We start from the raw sequence: 22,555 nt of genomic DNA, 5'->3' as shown, positions 1-22,555 counted from the left end.
GCAGAAAACCAAATGTGTCATCATAATAAATGCATATTTCAAGAACAGGTTTCATGTCTCTAGAGCAAGGATAACACAAGATGATTACATGAGACCCCTTTTACTTGGTGTACATTTATTTAGTAGCTATTAACTATAAAACCATTGGCCAAATTTTGAATAAACAAAGGCCTGTTCAGTCATGAAAATCACATTTCAATAATTGTGTTCTGGAAATACTAAATAGAGACAAAGAGATTTTTGGTGGGGCTTGGAATAGTGGATTAGGAATTGTCACATAAGGCTTCCTGGAGGGAGTGGCACTTACAGAAGTTTAAAAAGTGTTTAAGATTCAAGAAACCAAGATCAAGAGCAAAGTGTCTCATTTGGAATGAATATGTCAATAAACAATAAAGTGGGTAATGTAGTTTTAAGTTACCCAATGGCAAGGAATCTGATCTGACAAATATTTAAAGCACATAAGATGATACTGGAATGACAAAATAGAGATGTATTTTGGAGAGCTTCACATGGTAGGTTAAAGAAACTGTACTTGATTTACTTAGCTGACTGTAAATTTTCAAATTATTTTGAAGAATATATGGATGAAAGTGATAACACTATGAAAAAGTTGCCCCTTTTTCTGTGACTAGGCCTAATTTCCTCTCATCCCTTCAGCTATGACTGATGTTGCACTGCCAGCCTCTATTTCTGGAAGTTCACATGTTTTCCTGGATATGCTCAGAGCTCCGTCTTCCTGCTATGATGCAGAATTTTGACTTTAAAGAAGAGTAAAATTCCTACAAAAATATTAAATAAATCCTTGTATTCTTGATTTGATGCTATTATAAATATGCATCATACATTAGAATGGCTTATCTTACATACTTTTTGATCCGTTTGAAGAAATGACTCCAGTTATTTATAAGATTCACATAGTAAATAGAAAATAAATGTACTATTTCCTTGGTCATTCTTTCATTAGAAACTGACAAAGTATGTAGATGACACATTTACATTGTTAACTTTTGTCTGCCCTCTAAACTCTACTTGTTATCTTCTCTCGGTCATCACAAAGCCATATTTAACTTCACATGTCCAAAATTGCACCCATGATCTTTCACCAAACTTTGGTTCTTTTTCATGATGGTAAGTTTTAAATGATAGCCAGTTTTGGTGCCCTCCTACCCCCAAAAAAATGTCCGTTAATTTCCAGAACCTGAGAATATGAGCATATTTGGAAGAGAGGTCTTTGTATATGTAATTAATTTAAAGATCTAGAGATGAGATCATGCAGGATTATCTAGATGCATCTAGATAATTCAATGACAACTGACTTTGTTAAAAGTCAGAAAAGGAAAACACACAGAGGAGAAGACTGTGTGAAGATGGGAGGCAGAAATTGCAAATATGTTAGCATAAACCAAGGAATACCTAGAGTCACCTATAACAAGGAAGAATTCTCTCCTAGAGACTTTGGAGGGAGCTTGGCCTTCCTGACACCTTGATTTTGGAATTCTGGCCTCCAGAACTTTGAGAAAATACATTTCTGTTATTTTAAGCCACCAGTTTTTGGTCATTTGTTATAGCAGCCCTAGGATACTAATACATCCAGCCATTTCTATCTCAGTAAATGTCCCAGGTAGTCAAAATGTTTATACTGTTTATCTTAACCCACATTCCCTTATGCAAAGCAGTGCAGCACTAAATCCTTTTTTTTTTTTAATTTATTTATTCAGAGAGAGAGAGAGACTGAGAGGCAGAGACACAGGCAGAGGGAGAAGCAGGCTCCATGCAGGGAGTCCGACTCGATCCTGGGTCTCCAGGATCAGACCCCAGGCTGCAGGTGGCGCTAAACCGCTGCACCACCGGGGGTGCCCGCACTAAATCCTTTGATTTTACCTTCTACATAGCTTTCAGATCTGTCCACTTTTCTCTGTCTCCACAGTTCATGAACCATCACCTCACACCTGGAATACTACAATAGTTCATGAGTGATATTCTACTCTCCAACCCCACCAGACTTTTCTGCACACAGCAGAATTACTAGTCTGAAAAACAGATTTGACCATGCAATCTTTCTTGCCCTAGTGAAAGTCTTCAATAGTCCATTGTATTTAGGAGCAAAACACAATTCCTTACTGTATTTGGCATGATCTTGCCTTTAGTTATTTTTCTAGCCTTGTTACTTTTTCATTAATAGACTTTTTTCCCCCTATGGGCAGAAAAATTAGGCAGAAAGTACAGAGTTACTTCTCATGTACTCTTTGGTGCCTCCCAATTCTGTGCATAGTTTCCCCTGTTGTTCACATCTTAGGGTAGGACACTTTTCACAATTGAAGCAATAATGATACATTATTATTCACTGAAGTCCATAGTTTACACTAGGGTTTACTTTTTGTGCTACACAGTTCTATAGATTTAACAAATGCCTAATGTCATGTATCCACAATTATGGTATCATACAGAATTGTTTCACTGCCCTAAACAACTCTTGTGCCTATCTATTCATTCCTCCTCCCTCTCTGAACCCATGGCAACCACTGATCTCTTTACTGTTTCCATAGTTTTGCCTTTCCTTGAGTATCATATACTTGGAATTGTAGCTTTTTTTAAAGATTGATTTCTTAGCAATATGCATTGCTACTTGTTTTTTTGATTAGAGGATGTACCAAAGTTGGTTTATTCTTTCACCTGTTGAGAACATCCTGATTGCTTCCAATTGGGGGCAAACATGAATACAAAATTTTTTCAATTCAAAGCTATAAATGTTTTGTGTTTAAGGTTATATAATACTTAGCATCCTTATTAATATTGTTACTCTATTTCTGTGCAAGAGAGCGTAATATATGCACCCCAGGTCCCCACATTGCCATGCCAATCCAACCTAAGAAGCTTAAAATCACAAAGCTCACAAATAAATACATCACCTTTGTTTGGCATGGTCAGTGATTGGATTTTCTTTTTTTCTCAAGTTTAATATATGTGCAGTATGACTCCCCTTTTAAAGGTTAATGGAGTTTTGCTTTCTTACCAAAACCCCATCAATAATTTGGGTATGTTTTATTTGTAGATTTAATGCATTAAAATTCTATTTCAATATGGGTATGCATGTTTATCTTTGTGTTTGGGGATTTGTTTTTCCCTTGGGCATTTTTTGAGAGCTGTAAACATTCCCTACTCCTGAAATGATGAAGTCTTAGATAGCAATGATTGGAGATTTATTAAGTAAAAAAAAAAAAAAAAAAAAGATTAACATCAATCAGGTTTAATATATGCAGTTGAAGAGTTGAATCTCTTTCCCTTAATTAGCAAAGTATAAAGGAAACATCTCCAAAGTAGAATGTTTAGTATGTATGTAGCTTTAGGAGATGTTCTTCTTCCTTAGTGTTGGAAAGGAAAGAGATTTTTCAGCAAGAGTTAATCATGGATTTAGTTCCAAGGTGTTGATTTTGTCTATCAACTCTTAAAAGGTTGGAGCTGCAAGACCAAACAATGTCTAACATTACGTATGAGCCAAATAATTTGTGTTGTTACTTTTTCTGTGGGAGGTGGGCAGAGATTTATCTGGTGAGACCTAAATAGAAGGCTTGTGTTGAACTGTGGACTCAAGAAATCAATTTATAATTCCCTTCCTATTTTTTTCCTGTTTCTTTTATCTTCTAAAGCCTTAGAAATTATATAACTAAACTACCTTTTTTTTAGATCTTACTTTCTTATCTCATTTATTATAACAGGTTGTTATGATCACACTTGCTATAAAATGTTATGGTATGAAATGCAGAATAATGTTCCAGTGAACATCATTATTCCAATGATCAAATGTCAACCTAAATTATTTTGGCAGAAGATAAAGTCAAGAAGCAGATGAGTTTTGGTATTTTCTTTTCCTAAAATAATTCTATAACTTTAGATGCTGATTATCTTTTGACAGTGTTGCTTATTTCATATTTATGTCAATGAAACAAAGTATAGATGGTTGAAAATCCATTGCCTCTTAAAGACTTTTAATAGATTGTGGCGTAGGTGGGATTCTTTCCTACCTTTGCCTATAATCATATGCACAGATTATGACTGAGACAAAGGTCTAAAGATACTTTTAATCTTTTAAACAACATGAAGGTTGTAGAAAAGGCTCAATGTCTGGTGCTCTTTGCTTTGATCTGAAAACTAAAGCTGTCTCCTTTTTGTGGGTCACTGCAGCTATTCATGCAATTTTATTAACCATGACACTTTTTCTGATACTATTTCTTTCATCTAAACATCTCAGAAGATTTAACAAACAGAAGTTTTTGAATTTCACACAAAATACTTTATTGTAAAACCTATGATTCCATATTCATTCTATAGTCAGCTATTACTGGAGGGGATGAGGAGGAGTGTTCAGGGAAGGGGTCTTTGTAATGTGCCCCCATCAGGGAATCCTCAAACTCTGAGGCGTTCTTGAGGTCCCTGCCAATGACCTATGCTACCTTTCACTCTTGTATCTGTTTGTTTTTCCTGTTTTTCTTTATCTTATTCTTTGCTTACAGATCTGAGATACATATACAAAATAAATGCAAACAAAGGTAAGAATCATGGGGCGCAAAGATAAGAATCATCAGTAGCTCAGTCAGTTGTGTCTGCCTTTGACTTCATAACCCTGGAGTCTTGGGATGGAATCAGCATCAGGCTCTCTGCTCAGCAGAGAGCATGCTTCTCTCTTTACCTCTGCCCCTCCCCGACTCATGCTATCTCTCACCACACTCTCTCTCAATCTCTCTCTCTCAAATAAATAAAATTTTTTTAAAAAGACAAAAATCATATGAAATTCAAATTACCACCAATAATTAAATGTGATAGATAATCTTGTTTGGCTGAAACAAAATTGCTCATGTTGGGGATAATAATAGAAATCTAGAAACTCAAGTCGGCTTTAGTACTTAATTTATTTGTGTTTTTTCTTAAACAGTACTTTGCTTGTCTGCATAGTGTGTTGAAGAGAACATTATTAATAATCTTCAGGTTTTGTTAGCTAGGTTCAGAATATTTATACTCATCTTTAACCCAAACAGTGCCACTGACTAGTATTCAAGTACCACTTGATACTGATAGGTGATAATTCTTTTTTTTTAAATAAATTTTTATTTATTTATGATAGTCACAGAGAGAGAGAGAGAGAGAGAGAGAGAGAGAGAGGCAGAGACACAGGCAGAGGGAGAAGCAGGCTCCATGTACCAGGAGCCTGATGTGGGATTCGATCCCGGGTTTTCAGGATCGTGCCCTGGGCCAAAGGCAGGCGCCAAACTGCTGCGCCACCCAGGGATCCCCTGATAGGTGATAATTCTATAGAGTGTTCTTACCTAATTGAAGATATGGTTAATGTTATGTAGCTATTAAAATCCAAATTAAATTAATACCCAGTCTAATTAATGAGTGAATTAGAAACAGAAAATTTCTTCTTTGTGTATTTAATACCACATTTTTTATTAATAATCTATAGTAAGTTGGTACAAAGTTAAGAGCAATTCAGTATATATGGTGCTGATGGCTAGAATGTAGGCTATTAAGTACTCAGCATACCTAAACTATTGTGCTTTGACTCAATTTTTCTATCACTTTTTCTTATTCCAAATTATGATGGCATAAAGTCCACTGTAAACATAAATGAAAAGATAAGCCTTAAGTGGCGATCTAGACTAGGGATCAGTTAATTTTTGTGAAAGGCTAGATAATAAATATTTTAGGCTTTGAGGGTCATACAGCTCTCTTATCACTTACTCAATTTTGTCATGATGGCCCTAAAGCAACCACAGACAATATATTTAAAAAATGGTTATAGCTGTGTTCTACCTAAACTTATTGGCTTGTGGCTATAGTTTGAGACTTCTAATCTAGCTATCATGTTGTCTAATAATGATATCAATTAGACACATATATTGATATTGCATTTAAATCAATTAAAATTAATATAATTATTCTTATTTCCCTGTGTTTTAAAAATATTTATGTATGTCTGTATTTATTTATTTATTTATTTATTTATTTATTTGAGAAAGAGGGAGAGTAAGAAAGTGTGCAAGCACAGAGAGGAGGGGCAAACGGAGATGGAGAGAGAATCTTAAACAGATTCTGTGCTGAGCACAGAGCCCAAGAAAGGGCTTAATTAAACTCTTGACTTTGAGATCAGAACCCGAGCAAAACTAAGAGTCCAATGCCTAACAGACTGTGCCATCCAGGTATCCCTGTTTCTCTGTGTTTTAACCACATTCAGATGCTTAAGAACCACATATGGCTAGTGGCTACCATATTGGAATAATGCAGGTAAAAAATACTTTCATATGTAATATTTCTATTTTTACAGAGATTTCTATTGGATCACACTGTTTAAGGATTTTAGACATGCTTACACGGCTGTCTCTAGTTATCATGGAACTGATGACATAAAATATAAGAACATATGTCTGACAGAACTCATGAAGTCCCAAAACGTATTCTAAACCTCAGAGAGGCAAACTAACTGATTTTAGAAACATTTAAATAGTAAAATGAACTGTCTTGACTCTGGTAATACCCTTTTGATCTTAGGGAAGTCTGTTTCTCTGTCAGCTTATCTCTTATTTGGGAAATACATTGTTTGTCCAGTTTATCGTTATGTGGCTTTGCAGATGGATTTAATACTTGGAGGCTCCTGGCAAAAATTTTAGGATAAGTGGGAGCACATGGCAATAAGAATACACCTGGGAAACCAAAGTAGTGTGATTACTCAGATTTATGGGAAGAGAGAGTTGGGAATCTAAATTCTGGTTTTGCCATTTTCCATATGAGTTTCAGCCAGATCTTTGGTCTCTCAAAGCCACTATTTGCTTATCTTTAATCCCCTAAGGTTATTGTGAAGATCAAATAAGATAATATACTTAAAGCTGCTTAACACAGTACCTGGTTTATAGTAAGTTTGTGTAAATGATGGCCATTACTAGCTGAATACTGAAGAAAGAAGGAGAAAACATCATGGCATTAAGCAAAAAGACTTCCTGCCGCAGTGGAAATATCCAACTCTAGAAACACATTACAAAAAGTAAAGGCAAGGAAGAAAGGCTAGAAACATAGAGAACAACAAAGAGGGAAGAAAATAGAATTTTAAGTGTATACTGATTGAAGGAAATGAATATATGATTGTAAGCTAGTGGAAGCTGTACTAACTTCACGATGAAGAGGTGAAAGTGAGGGGGTCAGTTAAATGAGATAAAGTTCCCAGAAATGCCTTCATTTATTAAGTGCTATCCAAACATAATAGATGATTACAGCTTCCCTAGACATAGCCTGCTCTGGACACCTACACCTCTAAAGATCATCAGATGAAATGAGGTTGCTGATTTCTAGATTATGACTTATCCATCCAGTCTCCTCTGCTCCATGAATTGGGCATACCCAGAGACTGCATGGTGAAATTATATAATAGAATAGAGCCATCTCTCACTGTCTGCGAGTCAGAGGGCAACCAACTGTCCTAGTTTGCTCAGGACTGAGGGGTTTCCTGGGACATAAGGATTTTTGTACTAAAACTAGGACAGTTTTGGGCAAACAGCATTGAATGTTCTCACTAGTAGCTGTCAGGTTTCTAGAAGGAAAAATGTTTTGCTTAGGACTTGATAAATCAGGGCAATTAGCATTAATGATGCTTCTGGGCCTACTGCTTCCCTGCCAATATACGGTCAGGATATTGGGGAGAAGTAGGCAGCTACACACAACAGTTAAAGAATTCTGACCTTAGAATGAGTAAGTTGATTCATTCTGTGTAAGTGCTACAATCCTTGGAAATTAAATTTTGAAAAATATCTTAAAAATTATTTAACCCTGCAATTTTAAACCCTTAAGAAACAGTGGTATTCTTTCTTAAAACAAAAGCTCTGGTGAGAATATTTTACAGAAAATATAAAAATGAGCTACAGGCCCCTGCACTTTATATATTTTTGCTTCTTTTGTCCTTTTCATACCCTTCAGAATGTGTTTTCAGAAATCAAAGGGATTCCCAAGAGCACAGTTGGAAGACCATTGATCTACTCTAATCCCATCATGTTACGAACAGGACAACAGACCTAAGATATCACTCCTTGCTTGTTTCATCAGAGCAGGAAATCAAGCTCAGGATTTATATAACATTGAATTCAAAATTTTGCCAAGATGACTTGTTCTTTACTCTGATTAAATGTTGGGAACATCTGGGATGCTTAAAAAAAAAAATCAGAGATGCCTGGGTCTTATTCCAAGAAATTTTGAATTATAGCCCTGAGTTGTACCAGGGCATAGAGGTGTTTAAGGTTTCCCAGGTTATTCTAATTTAAGCCATGGTTGAAAACCATTAGCCCAAGCTGAGAGGTTGAGGAATAATACCAAGCAAACAAACAACACACACACACACACACACACACACACACACACACACACACACCCTACACAGGGAAGGCACACTGACATTGAGGTCAGGAGACATGGGTTGGATTTCAGGTCTATTGATGATTGGTCTATGACTTCTAACAAATCCTTCAGTCTGTGCTTTATGAGATATTGACCAGTTGGTTTCAGAAATTTTAAAGCCATGGAAACCTTCAAGTGAAAATTTTGTGGGAGCCTGATACATCACACATATGAAAGGAGAATTACTTTGGTTCAGTACATAAAGAGACCGGGAGGCTAAACATTCTGTCTGGATACTACCAAATGCTACTGAGGCACATTTTTAGAAGTTTCCATGCTCTAAGGAACCCACATGGCATTATGATCTCTAGAACTCTATTTTGTTTATAATAATTATTTGATTGGCTAAAGCTGAATACTTTTTAGGAGGTTTGCTTTCACCCAATCTCATGTGACCTGAGCCACAGCAAGGCCTATATTTGTTGTCCAATAAAAAGGGAGTATTGACCTGAAATCAGTTTTACTGTTGAATAAAGTTGTTTCCTTCTCACCAGGCAACAGAAATGTTGCAATAGAATTGCTCCAATGTTCTATACTTCATGATAGTAGGCCAGGTTATTTCTAATTGATGGATCCTCAGTCCCTTTCCCCTAGTCCATAAATATTTTATATCATAACTGGAGCTGAAGGGTGGCCTTTGAAACTTTGAAAATTGGGTCACAATTGGTTTGACCTGAATAAATTCAGGAGAGGCTACATCAACAAGAAATAGTTCCCCTTTATTATTTATAAGAACACAGAGGCAGATGTGCAATTGTTCGCTGTATAATTTTCATACATAAAATATCATGTACATGGAGAACACTGTCAGATAGCATAATGCACTGCATTTATTTCAGATATGGCGTCGTCTCTTTGTCATTGTGTTTTAGTAAACACACTTCCATTATGGTGAGTGGATGGCTGTCAGTTCTGTTTTCTCTGCAAATATCCACTGGCTTTCAGAGTCTTGCTGAATGTCTTGTCTTATTTTGTTTCCAGTAAGTTGCTTTTATATTTACTTACTTGATGAACTTTTCCTTGACGTTAGCAAAAAAAACAAAACAAAACAAAACAAAAAAAACCGGAAAGCTTTTTATCAAAGACGATTTCTCATCCTGTTTTTCTGAAATCTACCAACCTTACATATTTACACTATGTGTATACTGCAGATGCCAAATGGCTCTCATCTCATCCTCCCACTTACTCTCATTTGAAAGGAGTCCCCAAATACGGAGTATTCGTAGAAATTGGTTAGTTGTTTCCTCACCAAGTCCTTATCAGTGAAAATACAGAATCTCTACAATAGAGCCATTTGTCTTTTAAGACAGAGGTAAAAATACCTGACTCACAAATCCAATATTAATCATGCTCATTGCTCAATTTAACTTGGAAAGAGAAGGCATTTTAATATTATTTAATATTATTGATTATATTTTAGAAAAAATATATGTTAAGGCATATAAAATGAGCTGTGCAACTACAAAAGATATGGATATCAAAAGATTTTTGATATTGCAGTAACAAGATGAGAATGGTACATTGATGATTCTTTAGCTGCATTGATAAATACTGTATGTCCAAGGTGTCACTGAAGGATCACCATAGGTAGTACATTACAGATGATTTTGAATTCTTTCACATTCCTCCCATTGAAAGATGAAGACAATCTCTCTTTTCCCACATTCAGGGAAAAACATACTACTTTACATACTACTTTCACATCATACTTTGTGAACTTTAAAAGAGCAGGTACAGGGAAGCCTGGGTGGCTCAGGGGTTGAGCGACTGTCTTCCACCCAGGGCGTGATCCTGAGTCCCGGGATCAAGTCCCACATCGGGCTCTCTGTCTGCATGGAGCCTGTTTCTCTCTCTGCATGTGTCTCTGCCTCTCTCTCTCTTTCTGTGTGTGTCTCTTATGAATAAATAAAGAAAATATTCAGTTGTGCCCAAGATCGCGAATCCGAGAAACCACCGAGGAGCCGACACCGATGCAAACACACGAGGGTTCATTTACAAGCTCGAGCTTGGGTCCAAGTGTACCCGACACAGGGGAGCAGGGACTTGGACCCCGAGGTGGGTTTCAGCTTAGTTTTAAGGGCTGGTCTAGGGGACCTCCAGAAGGGGTGGAGGAATTCCTCAAGTCTGTTTACATTCTGATAATGGGGCTTTCAAGGGCATTGAGCTCTGTTCTTATTCTAATAGGGGCTTCCTGCCCTTGGCTTGGGCTCTGTTTTTATATGGGGCTTTCTAGGACGTTAAGCTGTAAGCTGTTTTCTTCCTGTAACTGAAGTAAGGTAAAGTTCAGCTCTTATTCACTGGGGCCTGGGATGGCTGTACTTGTGCTAACGCTGAGCTTAAAGTGGAATGGCCTTAATTTTCTCGGCCTCCACAATTTAAAAAATAATAAAAAATAAATAAAAGAGCAGGTACAAAGTCCTGGCTAAAATGCAATCCCTACAGTTCCTACCTTCAATACAAATAGGCAGAAGAGCATGGGAGGATTTTCCGTGAAAAGGTATCATGTGATTCCAAAAGACAAAATCTTATCAATTAAATTTTTTAAAAAAGAAGCCATGAACATATAAAATTAAATACATATTGAGTTTTTCCTTAATCACTGTGTTTGAGGTTTCTTAATTCACCGGAGATACATGTCAATCTTTCATTGTGAGTTATCGTATGGTTAATTCCAGAAGGATAATATAAATACAACATAGGATGTCCCCCCAAGGGCTGTTTATTAATTACTATCCACCTTTATAATTGTAGTCATAGCGGAATATTGAATTATTTTTTCTTTCAGTGGGTTTTCGTTCTCTGTTTGTTAAAATAAAAAAAAAGCATGCTTGATTACAATCCACTCTGTAAGAATCAGTAAAAAACTGATCTGAACAACCATTATTTTTTTTTTATAAAGCCTATCACAATTTAATTTTTGAGAACAGAATAGAGAGAGTAGATAAGGAGAGCAAACTGCATGTTTGTATGTGGATGTATTCAATTCCTCGACTGGTAGGGTGCTTAGATACCACGGAGATAGGCATGTAATCTCTTTATCTACTTCTAACAAGCAGAACTTTCCACCTTATTTGTAGGGATAATGCTTTCAGGCTCCACAGGAAAAGGCAAGAACAAAAACTTGAAGAACAACTGTAGCAAATCTAATCGAGAATGTAGCTGCAAAGGTTTCTCTTATTCCTAGGCTTCTTCCACAAATTCAAAATCGGATTGAGAGGGCTAGCTGTTCATGCACCTCGTAGTGGGATTGCTTTCAGTTCCTTTTGCCTTTTGGAATGGATCAATTCTATCAATTTTGTCTGTCATATAAAAGCATGTTGAGAAGACCTATTTTCCCTTACACATCATGTATCTCAGAATCCTAGAACGTAAAATTTGGAAATAACAGAGATTCTCCATCTCAGTGGTTGACTGAAAATCCTATGGTTTTTCATAGGTTCCAAAACTTTTGGGTTAGCACTTACTTTTAAAATAATTTTACCTATTTTTAAAATTAAAATATAAATACCATACAAATGAAAGATACATAAAGACTATATTAAACTAGAGAGCCTCTGAAGAATGGGGTCTCTCTACAGACCCCTATTCCACCTGGGGTGTCTTGAAAGGCATTCTGGGGCCAGGCTGATGACTTTGAAAGTGCTCCGCAGTTCGAAGTCTGTAGGGACACATGACAACTAAATATAATGAGGTATCTTGGATTGAATCCTGGATGAAAGCACAGGAAAGAAGGAAAAGAAGGACTGGCTCGGCTTTTCCCAGAGGGGAGAGTGGTGGCCCCAACCACTGTGTGCAGAGACTACAACTCTGGGGCTCTGCCTTGTAGTTTTTTTGTTGCTGGTCAGACAGATTGTGTCACTGAGTACAGACAGAGAAAATAGTTTTTCTGCTTGGAAAGGGTCTTGCTTTTTCTTCTGTGAGGCCTTTCCTGTTGTTTAGTTATTGGGTTGTTAACTCCTGGTCAAGAATTACCTAGGGTTTAAGGTTTGTTATTGCTATGGTTACCCTCAACATAACAAAGGCCTCAAGACACCTAGAGACATCTTGCATTTAGGGGTGGGGCTGTTTTTAGAGAAAGTGTTAAAGTCTCTTTGAATTTCCGTCTGGGGACTTCCCTTTGTGCTGTGCCTAGGGAGAGTCCACCTCTTCCAGCTGTCCTGGCGGTAGCCTACCTAAGGCTGCTTACTACTCACGCTTCTTAGCCTAGTGGTAGGGCACCATGGGGGCATCCTGAAGATATGATTAATCTTGGGAAGGCACCACGTTCCTGGTACCGTGGTATGGCCTGTTTAGAGCTCTAGTTCTGTCTACCATTACAATTTCTTCCCACATAGTCCTACCACTCCCCTGGGAATAAAAATGTTAAACACAGTTTTTTCCAATTCCCTTTCCCCAATACCTTAAGTTTCTGTTTTCCTTCTTCCTCAGATTATTTTTTTTAAGTTTTTATTTATTTATTCATGAGAGACACACACACACACAGAGAGGCAGAGACACAGGCAGAGGGAGAAGCAGGCTCCATGCAGGGCGCCCAATGTGGGACTCTGTCCCGGGTCTCCAAGATCATACCCTGGGCCGAAGGCAGCACTAAACCACTGAGCCACCCGGGCTGTCCCTCTTCCTCAGATTATTACTTTTTAAAGAACTTAACATAGATTTTTTAAATTGAAGTACAGTTAACATAGTGTTGTATTATTTTCAGTTGTTTAATATGGTGATTCAACAATTCTATGCATTACTCAGTGCTCACCACAGTAAGTGTACTCTTAATCCCCTTCACCTATTTCATCCATCCCCTGTACTTACTGATAAGGGAACAGAAGGCCAGCTGAGAACAAAGCACAAGCTGACACCTGCAAATGACCTCCCCACCCCGCCCCCAGGTGGGATACATGTGACATTCCTCAGGCACTCTTGGCTGCCATAAAGCTAAGGGAAAGGAAGAACAAATAGTTAATTTATAGAGATTATAGTCCTATAGACCTGGGTCTCCTTCAGTTTGTAAAATGTCTTAGTGATTTACAAGAAAAAAGCATTCTTATCAATAACCTAACTTCCAGAAGGAAACTCCCAACTATCTTAATGTTTTCCTAGAGGATAAAACAACCTTAACTTGACAATGGGAAGGCCTCCAATATCTTGTAGGTCCTCTTTAGCATGCAAAAATTATTTTTGAAAACCTCCCTTTTTCTTACCTCCTGTTACTCCCAGGTATACAATCAGCCACCTCTTACAAGCCTGGGGCAGCAGCTCTTTCCTTCCACGGGTCCTGTCCCCATGCTTTAATAGAACCACCATTTTGCACCAAAGATGTCTTAAGAATTCTTTCTTGGTGTCAGCTCTGGAACTCCCCCCCCCCTCCCCAAACCTCACCTATATTCCAAAACTATATCACTTACCTCCCTCTGGCCAACATCAGTTCTCTATATTTAAGGGCCTGGTTTGTTTGTCTGTCTCTTTTTCTTTGTTTGTTCACTTGTTTTGTTTCTTGCATTCCACATATGAGTGAAACCATATGGTATTTGTCTTTCTTTGTCTGACTTATTTCACTTAGGATGATATCCTCTAGTTGGTGGGAACGCAAAACAAGGAGCCACTATGAAAAGTAGTATGGAGATTCCTCCAAATTAAAAATAAAATTACCTCAGATCATTTTTTTCTGTTTATAATATGGGGAGATGGACCAAACATATGTGCCCCAACTATAGCAGCTACTATTACCTTTCCCCATGTCAGCCCCAGAAGGAAAGCTTTCTCTAAATCCACCATGATTTTCTCTGTAATCAATTGATAAAGAATTCCAGGTAAAATTGCTTGCAAGATGTTGTGAGATTAGAATTCTAAGATATTGCATTGTCTACTTCCCAACCTGGCTGAAGATCAGCAGCCATTTCTTTCCTTCTCTGTGTTAGGTACACAGTTTTTACTTTATCTTGAAGAAGAGTGATATGTTGAAGACTCCTAGTACATATGAAAAGAAGCCAAGAAAAGATGAGGCCTCACCAAGAAGACATATGTATCTTAACTTATTTGACCAGGTAACAGTTTCTGTTTCTGAGTGTAATTTTGGCTGAGACCAATGCTTTATGGGCCATGCATTATGGGAAAGGCAGCAAAATTAAGAAAATTCATGCATGGGATGCCTGGGTGGCTCAGTCAATTAAGAGTCTGACTCTTGGTTTTAGCTCAGGTCATGATCTTGTGAATGTGAGATTGGGATCTGTGTCAGGTTCTGTGCTCAGTGAAGAGTCTGCTTCAGATTCTCTCTCCCTCCTCCCTCTCACTTATTTTCTCTTAAATAAAATCTTTAAAAAAAATTATCTTCATGTCTATTAATTAAAAAATAAAATTTAGGGGATCCCTGGGTGGCGCAACAGTTCGGAGCCTGCCTTTGGCCCAGGGCACGATCCTGGAGGCCCGGGATCGAATCCCACATCGGGCTCCCGGTGCATGGAGCCTGCTTCTCCCTCTGCCTGTGTCTCTGCCCCCCCCCCCCCCGTGACTATCATAAATAAATAAATTAAAAAAAATAAAATTTAGTCAGTAAGATTACAAACCCTATAACCCAAAGGTGATTATCTCAAAAGATAAATTATCCCTGAGGTTTTAAAAATACTGATAAACCATTGTAAGAAGTAGAAGTAATGAACTCTGCAAAAATGTAGACCATAAGCATCAGATAAGCAAATGATTCCACCCTGTGATTCTTTATAGGTGTTTGTCTCTCTCCAGATTGCCCCGAGACTGCAGTTCAATGATAATTTCAAGAAAAGCTATGAACTTGCAGTCTGTTTTCTTGTTATAATGGCTAGAGAAGCTTCACTACCAAATCTCTGCTGTGGTAGGTTTTATGGGAAATAAAGAGATAACACATGATCCTGACAAAGATGTACGTGTTAAGAGGGGAAATAAGATAGAGACAAGATATTAATAGCACCAATTTGGACCTATGAATTTCTTAAAGAGACAACTAGAAAGCTTTAAGAAAGAGATCATGCTGAACTGGTGCTCAAAACTAATAAAATGGAAAAAGCATCATGAAGGGGAAGGCAATGGAATGAAGTAAGTCTGAGTTGAGAGGATTTAAAAAAATTAGCTTAGCTGGAGTGTAGGGTCAAAGAAAGAATGGAGTGGAAATAAAACTGAAGAAGAGGCCTGGGGTTTATTACGAAGAACTTTAAACATTAGATTATATAGTTTGCATTCTTGGTGTTTATCACTATACACCAAACCATCCCAGGGAAACCCTTTTATAGTATGCAGAAGATCGATTTTTAGAAACTAATAAGCAAGAAGAGGAAAAGAGGGGGTGTTTCCCATCTATTCAAACACTGTGAAATGTCCTACTTCCAGCCAAATATGTGAGCTCTGAAATGGAAGCCTTAATCTGGCCAGATTCTGACTGCTACCAAGTATGTATTTTGACTCCTTCCCTCCCTTCCCAGGAGACCCTCTTGGCTGAAGCTCACATGCCTTGCATATGTCCAGTAAATATGCTAATAAGACAATAATATTTTATGCAGAAGCTATTGCTGATACTTGTTCTTCTCCATGTGATTGTGCATAACTCTCTGAATAAAGTAGAGTAGTGTTGTTCCAGGACTCATTCAAGCATATAATAGAGTTCCAGGGAATTACAGCAGGCTCCTGTTTAAAGAACTACTTGGTGAGTTGTTGTCTTCAAAGAGTTGGGCTAATCTGTTCCCCCACTTTGTAGATGGATTTATGCAGCCTGGGATGTATGGAGTTGGATTTAAGTTTTCCATGAGATGTCAGCAGGCTGTGTAAGTTCCTACACCCCACAGCATTGTCCAAAGGTGATTCAAGGGGAAACTGAGCCCCCATGAGCCTGCTGAAGAACAAGACATTCTTCCCTAGAGAATCACTGGGATCATGACTTCGCAAATGAGATGCTCATCTCTTCCATCTGCCTTTGTATTAAGGTTTTACCATCTCCTAAATCCTCTCTTACATAAAAATGTCTGGAGTGGTAACATTTCACCAATAAAAGCTCTCCTTTATGGGGGCTTAATTTATTATAATGGTCCAGAAGCTTATCTTCTTCAATTAACCTGAGGACTGATGATAACTCCCATTAATACAGGTAGCTCAATAACATCATGGCGATAATGAAATAGGAGGAGGAATGAGGACAGAGTGGGGGTGAATTTTTAAAAATTGTACCTAATATGTTGATGGTTTATTATGTGTTACGTCCTGTTCCTAATTAATTTTAAATATTGTCATCAAAGCCTCTCAATAACTTTATATGTTAAGGAATGTTGCTATTAGCACTTTAGGGAGCATTGAGGATTGAAAAATTAAATTCTTTTCTTAAAATCACATACTACGGAGTGACAAAATGAAGGTACACCTCTACCTCTACTTGTCTGGTTCCACAATCCATAGTTTTTTCCCCTGTGTTATTCTGCCTCCCTTGGAAAAAGAAACATGCTGTGATGAAGCTTCTCAGGCTAATAATACATCAAAATGAGATTAAGAATCATTAGTTATGAGAATACTTCACTCACTGTAGACAAGAAGAAAAATGCAATGGTTCTCAGAACTGAGTGCATGAAGAGGGACTAGAATATTTAAAAAAATGAAAACAAATACAAAAACCTGTATTGTCCGCTTCCCAACCTGGCTGAAGATCAGTAGCCATTTTTTTCCTTCTGTGTGCTAAGCATACATTATTTTTTCATTTTATTTTGAGAAAGAGTGAAATGTTAAGGAGTGCTAGTGTAAACAAAACGGAGTGAAGAGAAGACCAAGAACACACCTTCGTCTTAACTTGTTTGACTAGATTTCCTTCTCAAGGTACAACTTTTGCTGAGATTTCATACATGGTTCCAGATAAAATAAATTTTTTATTTTATGGATCATGTAGTATGGAGAAGACAGTGAAATTAAGACAACACTCTTCACATACATTAAATTTAAAAAGGGAATTTAGTCAGCAAGATCACAAATCTTATGATTCCAGGGTGGTTGCCTCAAAAGAGAAATTACCCTTGAAATTTGAGAAGTCATTACTGACTATCATAAGAAGGGATACTAAACTGGAAAAATGATGTACTTTCTAAACAGAAAGAAAATAGTTATCTATCCATTTTATTGGCCAAAATCATTTGACTGTTTGGCTCTTCAGATAATAACCAAATATTTTGTGCCAATGACTTCACATTTCTGGATTAACAAAACTGAAATAGTGTTCAAGGGCAAGAAAAAAAAAGTAGCTTTTGAAGGAATACCACATTTGTTATCACTATCATCAATGAAAGGTAAATTTTTCTAAGCTATAATCTACTATCCATTTTAAAAACAGAACATCTAAATTTCCTCAGATTTTTTCTGTAGTTAAGTATTTCATCATCATCAAGTCTCATTTGTTTGCAGGTAAGAAATACAAGCCACATTCTGTTAAAGAAGAGAAAGAGAGATGGAGGGAGGGAGGGAGGAAGGGAGGGAGACATGATGACAAAGAAGGAGGAACAAGAGGAGAGAGAGATGGGAGAGGAGGAGGAGAGGAGTGGGGAGGGAGGAAAAGAGATAGAATAGAAAGAAATTATTTTTAATGTAATTAAACAAACAATATTGTTGATTGTTGGAGTGTTTGAGTACAAGTGAGGCTATACTCAGGTACTCACCCAAGTCCTTAGAAACTCTCAATCCTCCTTGTCTCTTTCCTCTGCCTTTTTGGAAATCCTTCTCACCATTCCTCTACCTCCCTACCCTTTTGCCCTGCTTACTGTTCTTGTACTTGATTTATTGTCCTGTTCTCTACACATAGTAGAAAATTTCTCAGAATGTCCAGGATCATATGGTTCTCCACAGCTTTTGGACCTCAGAAAGAGAATGTTTTTTCTGAAGATTTTTATTTATTCATTCATGAGAGACACACACAGAGAGAAGAAACATAAGCAGAGGAAGAAGCAGACTCCCTATGGGGAGCCCGATGTGGGACTGGACCCCAGGACTCCTGGATTACACCCTGAGCTAAAGGCAGACACTCAACCATTGAGCCGCCTATTCAATTTTGGAAAAATGGATGCTTATTATTCCTTCTTGAAAAGGAGACCATGCTGTGTTCAGTCAAGACAGAGTCTCTGAAGATTTGTCCTTGATCATATGACCAAGTTGGATAGTAGAACCTTCAGAGAAGCACATCTAGAATCATCTGAGAGAACAGACCCCAAGGAAGGAGAAAACAATCTCAGTCACCTATTAATCTACTATAATTAAGTGAGGCAGTCTCTTCTAATCCATTTATTTCTTTTTTGGTTGCTAGACCAGTTTAAAGATGTTGTATAAATGCTTAGATTTAGTTTATAATTCCATAAACTGGTTATTGTGAATTTATTAACTACCAGGAATTATAATAGATGCAGGAATACATACATTTGGAATAATCAGCCGTGCCCTCAAGAAGCTCATATTCTCTATAAATAGATCAACAACAATTATGTTGTACACCTTTGTCTAATACAATGTTATATGTCAATTATATACCAATAAAACGGGGGAAAATTTATTTTTTAATTATTTTCTTAAGACTTCGTTTATTTATTCATGAGAGACACACAGAGAGAGGCAGAGACATAGGCAGAGGGAGAAGCAGGCTCCCCACAGGGAGCCCAATGTGGGACTCAATCCCAGGATCCTGGGATCACGGACTGAGACAAAGGCAGACACTCAACCACTAAGCCACCCAGGTGTTCCTGGAAAAAAAATGTTGAAAGAGACTCAGATTCTCTAAGAGAAGACAAATATTATGAATATTGTATGCCCTATAGTGTCATCATGTTGATGACAGTTTGGTGATAACAGAAAATACCACCATGTGAAATGAACAAGCAATTATAAGGTTCTTCCATATGAATATGTGGAGATGCACAGTTTCCCACATTTTGATATAATAAATCAAAATAATACTGTAAGCAGTGTGAAATAAAGGATATTTGTTTAAAAAATTATTATGGGAGTATAGTACAGTTAGCAAATTATTCTTCTGGTGTAATCCAGAAAAGCTGTACAGTGAAGAGACAGTGGCCCTGCACAGGCAATTTTGGGAAATTAGAGGAAGTATATCATCAATCACCAGAAAGCTTTATACAGGTATAGTTTTTGAAATGCTTTAGAAATAACAAAATTCTAATAATATTCTATATTTTGCTCTTTTATACATACTCACTTTTTATAATTTTGTATACGTACTCACTTTTATACATTTTGTCAGATTGCTTTTTTAATTTCATAGGATTAAACATTTCAGGCTGGGTGCGGGGTCGGGCAGAGGGCAAAGGTCAGTCCCTGGGGGTGAAGAGCGCCTCCTTTGGGCCATGGCGGCGGCTGGGGATCCCGGCCAGCAGTGGGCGGAGGAGGTGGCGGCGGTGGTAGTGGTGGGCTCCTGCATGACCGACCTGGTCAGGTTGGCAAAGATTCTTTTGGCAGTGACTATATAGAAAACTTAAAACAGAACGATATTTCTACAGAATTTACATATCAGACTCAAGATGCTGCTACAGGAACTGCTTCTATAATTGTCAATAACGAAGGCCAGAATATCATCATTATAGTGGCTGGAGCAAATTTACTTTTGAATACTGAAGACCTGAAGAAAGCAGCTACGACCATTAACAAAGCCAAAGTCATGATCTGCCAGTTAGAAATAACTCCAGAAACATCTTTGGAAGCCCTGACAATGGCCCACAGCAATGGAGTGAAAACATTGTTCAATCCAGCTCCTGCTATTGCTGACCTGGACCCTCGCTTCTACACGCTTTCAGATGTGTTCTGCTGCAATGAAACTGAGGCTGAGATCCTAACTGGCCTGGCAGTCGGCAGCCCTGCAGATGCTGGGAAGGCTGCGCTGGTGCTCATGGAGAGGGGCTGCCACGTGGTCATCGTCACCTTAGGTGCTGAAGGATGTGTGATGCTGTCACAGACAGAACCTGTCCCAAAGCACATTCCCATTGAGAAAGTTAAGCCTGTGGATACCACGGGTGCTGGTGACAGTTTCGTGGGGGCTTTGGCCTTCTACCTGGCTTACTACCCACATCTGTCCTTGGAAGAAATGCTCAAGAGATCCAATTTCATCGCTGCAGTCAGCGTCCAGGCTGCAGGAACACAGTCATCTTATCCATACAAAAAAGACCTGCCACTTGATCTGTTTTGATTACTACTAACCCTAAAATAAACGTACCTGGAAATAAAATGTACTTGGGGGAGGGAGGTGGCTCCTCTTAGCCAGCAGCTTACTATAAAATACCCTCTTCTCCTTTATTTGCAAATATGTTCATTTATGAAGTCATCCTCCAGCTTTCATTTATTCTTTTATAATGATGATTTCTTTGCTCTTTATGTATTTGCAAGAGCCAACCAAAATTAAGATCCCATGCCCGGGAACTATACAAACATTAGCACCAGCAGGAACCAGCAAACTCACTAGCCAACAGATTATGAACACTGTGTGTCCACCATAGATCAAGGGTTGTGGATAACAATATCTAGAGTCGGGAGCAGAGAATGTTAAATAAAGGGGGCACATGGACTGTTCAAGCAGTCCCTAAGAGGGACAGCTGATATTCAGCCTTAGTGTTGCCAAAGCTTGTTTTGCCAGGGAAGCCAGAAGCTTGGATGTTCATTGAAATTTTATCAATGTTTAAATATCAGCAATTGATTTTTTTAAAAACGTAAACACCACCTGTGGGCCACATTAAGCTCATGTGCTGAAGGGACGAATCATTTGTTAAGCCAGATTTTAAGCTGTTGTTTTGCTTTGTTTTTAATGGTGATTCCTGTGTGTCACAGACCCTTTGTGTCAGGCTTACCCAGGATCTGGTGAACAATTTTTCTTGTAACCCAGTATCATATATATAGTTTCAACCAAAAAAAAAAAAAATAAAAAATAAAAAAAAAAATAAAAAATAAAAAAAATAAACATTTCATAACATCAAAATTGTTTTACATTATTTACATATTTTGAATATTTACATTATTTAAAAAAAAATCTTACATTGTCTTGCTACTTTATTAAACAGGATACAAAGCAAAATTTCAGCCTGACTTTCCTTAAGGTTCACATCTACTATTGTTATGACATTGACTTTGATATGGTAGGAATGCAGACAAAAGGGTTAGGAAACATGATTAAATTAATCAGCTTGTCAAGAAATGGTGCTGATAATGGTCTAGATCCAACCTCCTTGATCTAGAATTCCTATATTTAAAAAGAATCTGAAACCAATGATTTTTTTTACTTTATTGCTTTTATAATTTATTTGTCAATAAGGACTAATCTAATCTGGTAAGAGACCATGATCTTTATTTATATCAAATTATGCATATTTCTATCTTCTGCTGCAGAAATATTAAAGTTCATTATGGATTGTGGTCTGAGACTCCCACTGGTGATTTACATTCTGTATTAATTTTCTAAAATCTAAAATTTGAATTCTGAAAAAAGTAAATAAATCTTAAAACAGAAGGTTGGTGTAAATGTTGGGGGTAAGTTTGCCTAGGTGTTTGTTTCAGCCATGCATGTCTTTCTTGTGATGTCATCTATGTCTTTCAGTTTATGTAACAGCCAAAATTGAGATATAATGATAGGTAATTAAAGCATTTAAGTTTTAATTCCTGGAGATTTCTTTTTCCTCATGTATTTACTGTCTCTGTATTTGATCAGGTCTATATTGCTCAGCAAAATGTCCTTTGCTTGTTTTACTTATAATTATTTTAGCTTACTGTGATTACTATCTTGTTGAGGGTAAAGAAGGGAAATTAGTTATCAACTAGGATGAGAATGAAGGTGACTTCTACAGAGGGATGTGATGATCTACAGATCTCTAATTCATTATACCACTTCCATTGTTGCCCTTTTTGGAATTTCTGCCGTCTCTTTCTCAGAGCAGTTGCTTGGCAAAAATTTGAACAGATGCTATACAGCATTAGCTTTCTAATAAAAGGACATGGGCCCATGGGATTTGCTTGGTACCAACTTCTAATACTTCCCTATTGTTCAATCACATTTTACTATTGTCCCTGCTTTCTAAATATTTTTAAGCTTACGAAGTAAAAATGCCATAGGGTCCATAACGGGGATCCCCAAAGTGCATAA

General features: G+C 37.5%; 1 protein-coding gene across 1 annotated transcript; it reads left to right on the top strand.

Moving 5' to 3' along the window:
- Positions 1-19,742: 19,742 nt before the first annotated feature.
- On the top strand, positions 19,743-21,093 carry LOC129521985 (ribokinase-like). The gene is given in 2 exon segments (XM_055343971.1): positions 19,743-19,863; positions 19,866-21,093. Coding segments are annotated over 2 exon segments (834 nt in total). The 5' UTR covers positions 19,743-19,778; the 3' UTR covers positions 20,615-21,093.
- The last annotated feature ends 1,462 nt before the right edge of the window (positions 21,094-22,555 follow it).

Source organism: Nyctereutes procyonoides, unplaced genomic scaffold, assembly GCF_905146905.1.
Source record: "Nyctereutes procyonoides isolate TBG_1078 unplaced genomic scaffold, NYPRO_anot_genome, whole genome shotgun sequence".
In the NCBI taxonomy this organism is placed as follows: Eukaryota; Metazoa; Chordata; class Mammalia; order Carnivora; family Canidae; genus Nyctereutes; species Nyctereutes procyonoides.
The sequence above is the reverse complement of the archived record's forward strand: the minus strand, read 5'-3'. Positions and strand labels throughout refer to the sequence as shown.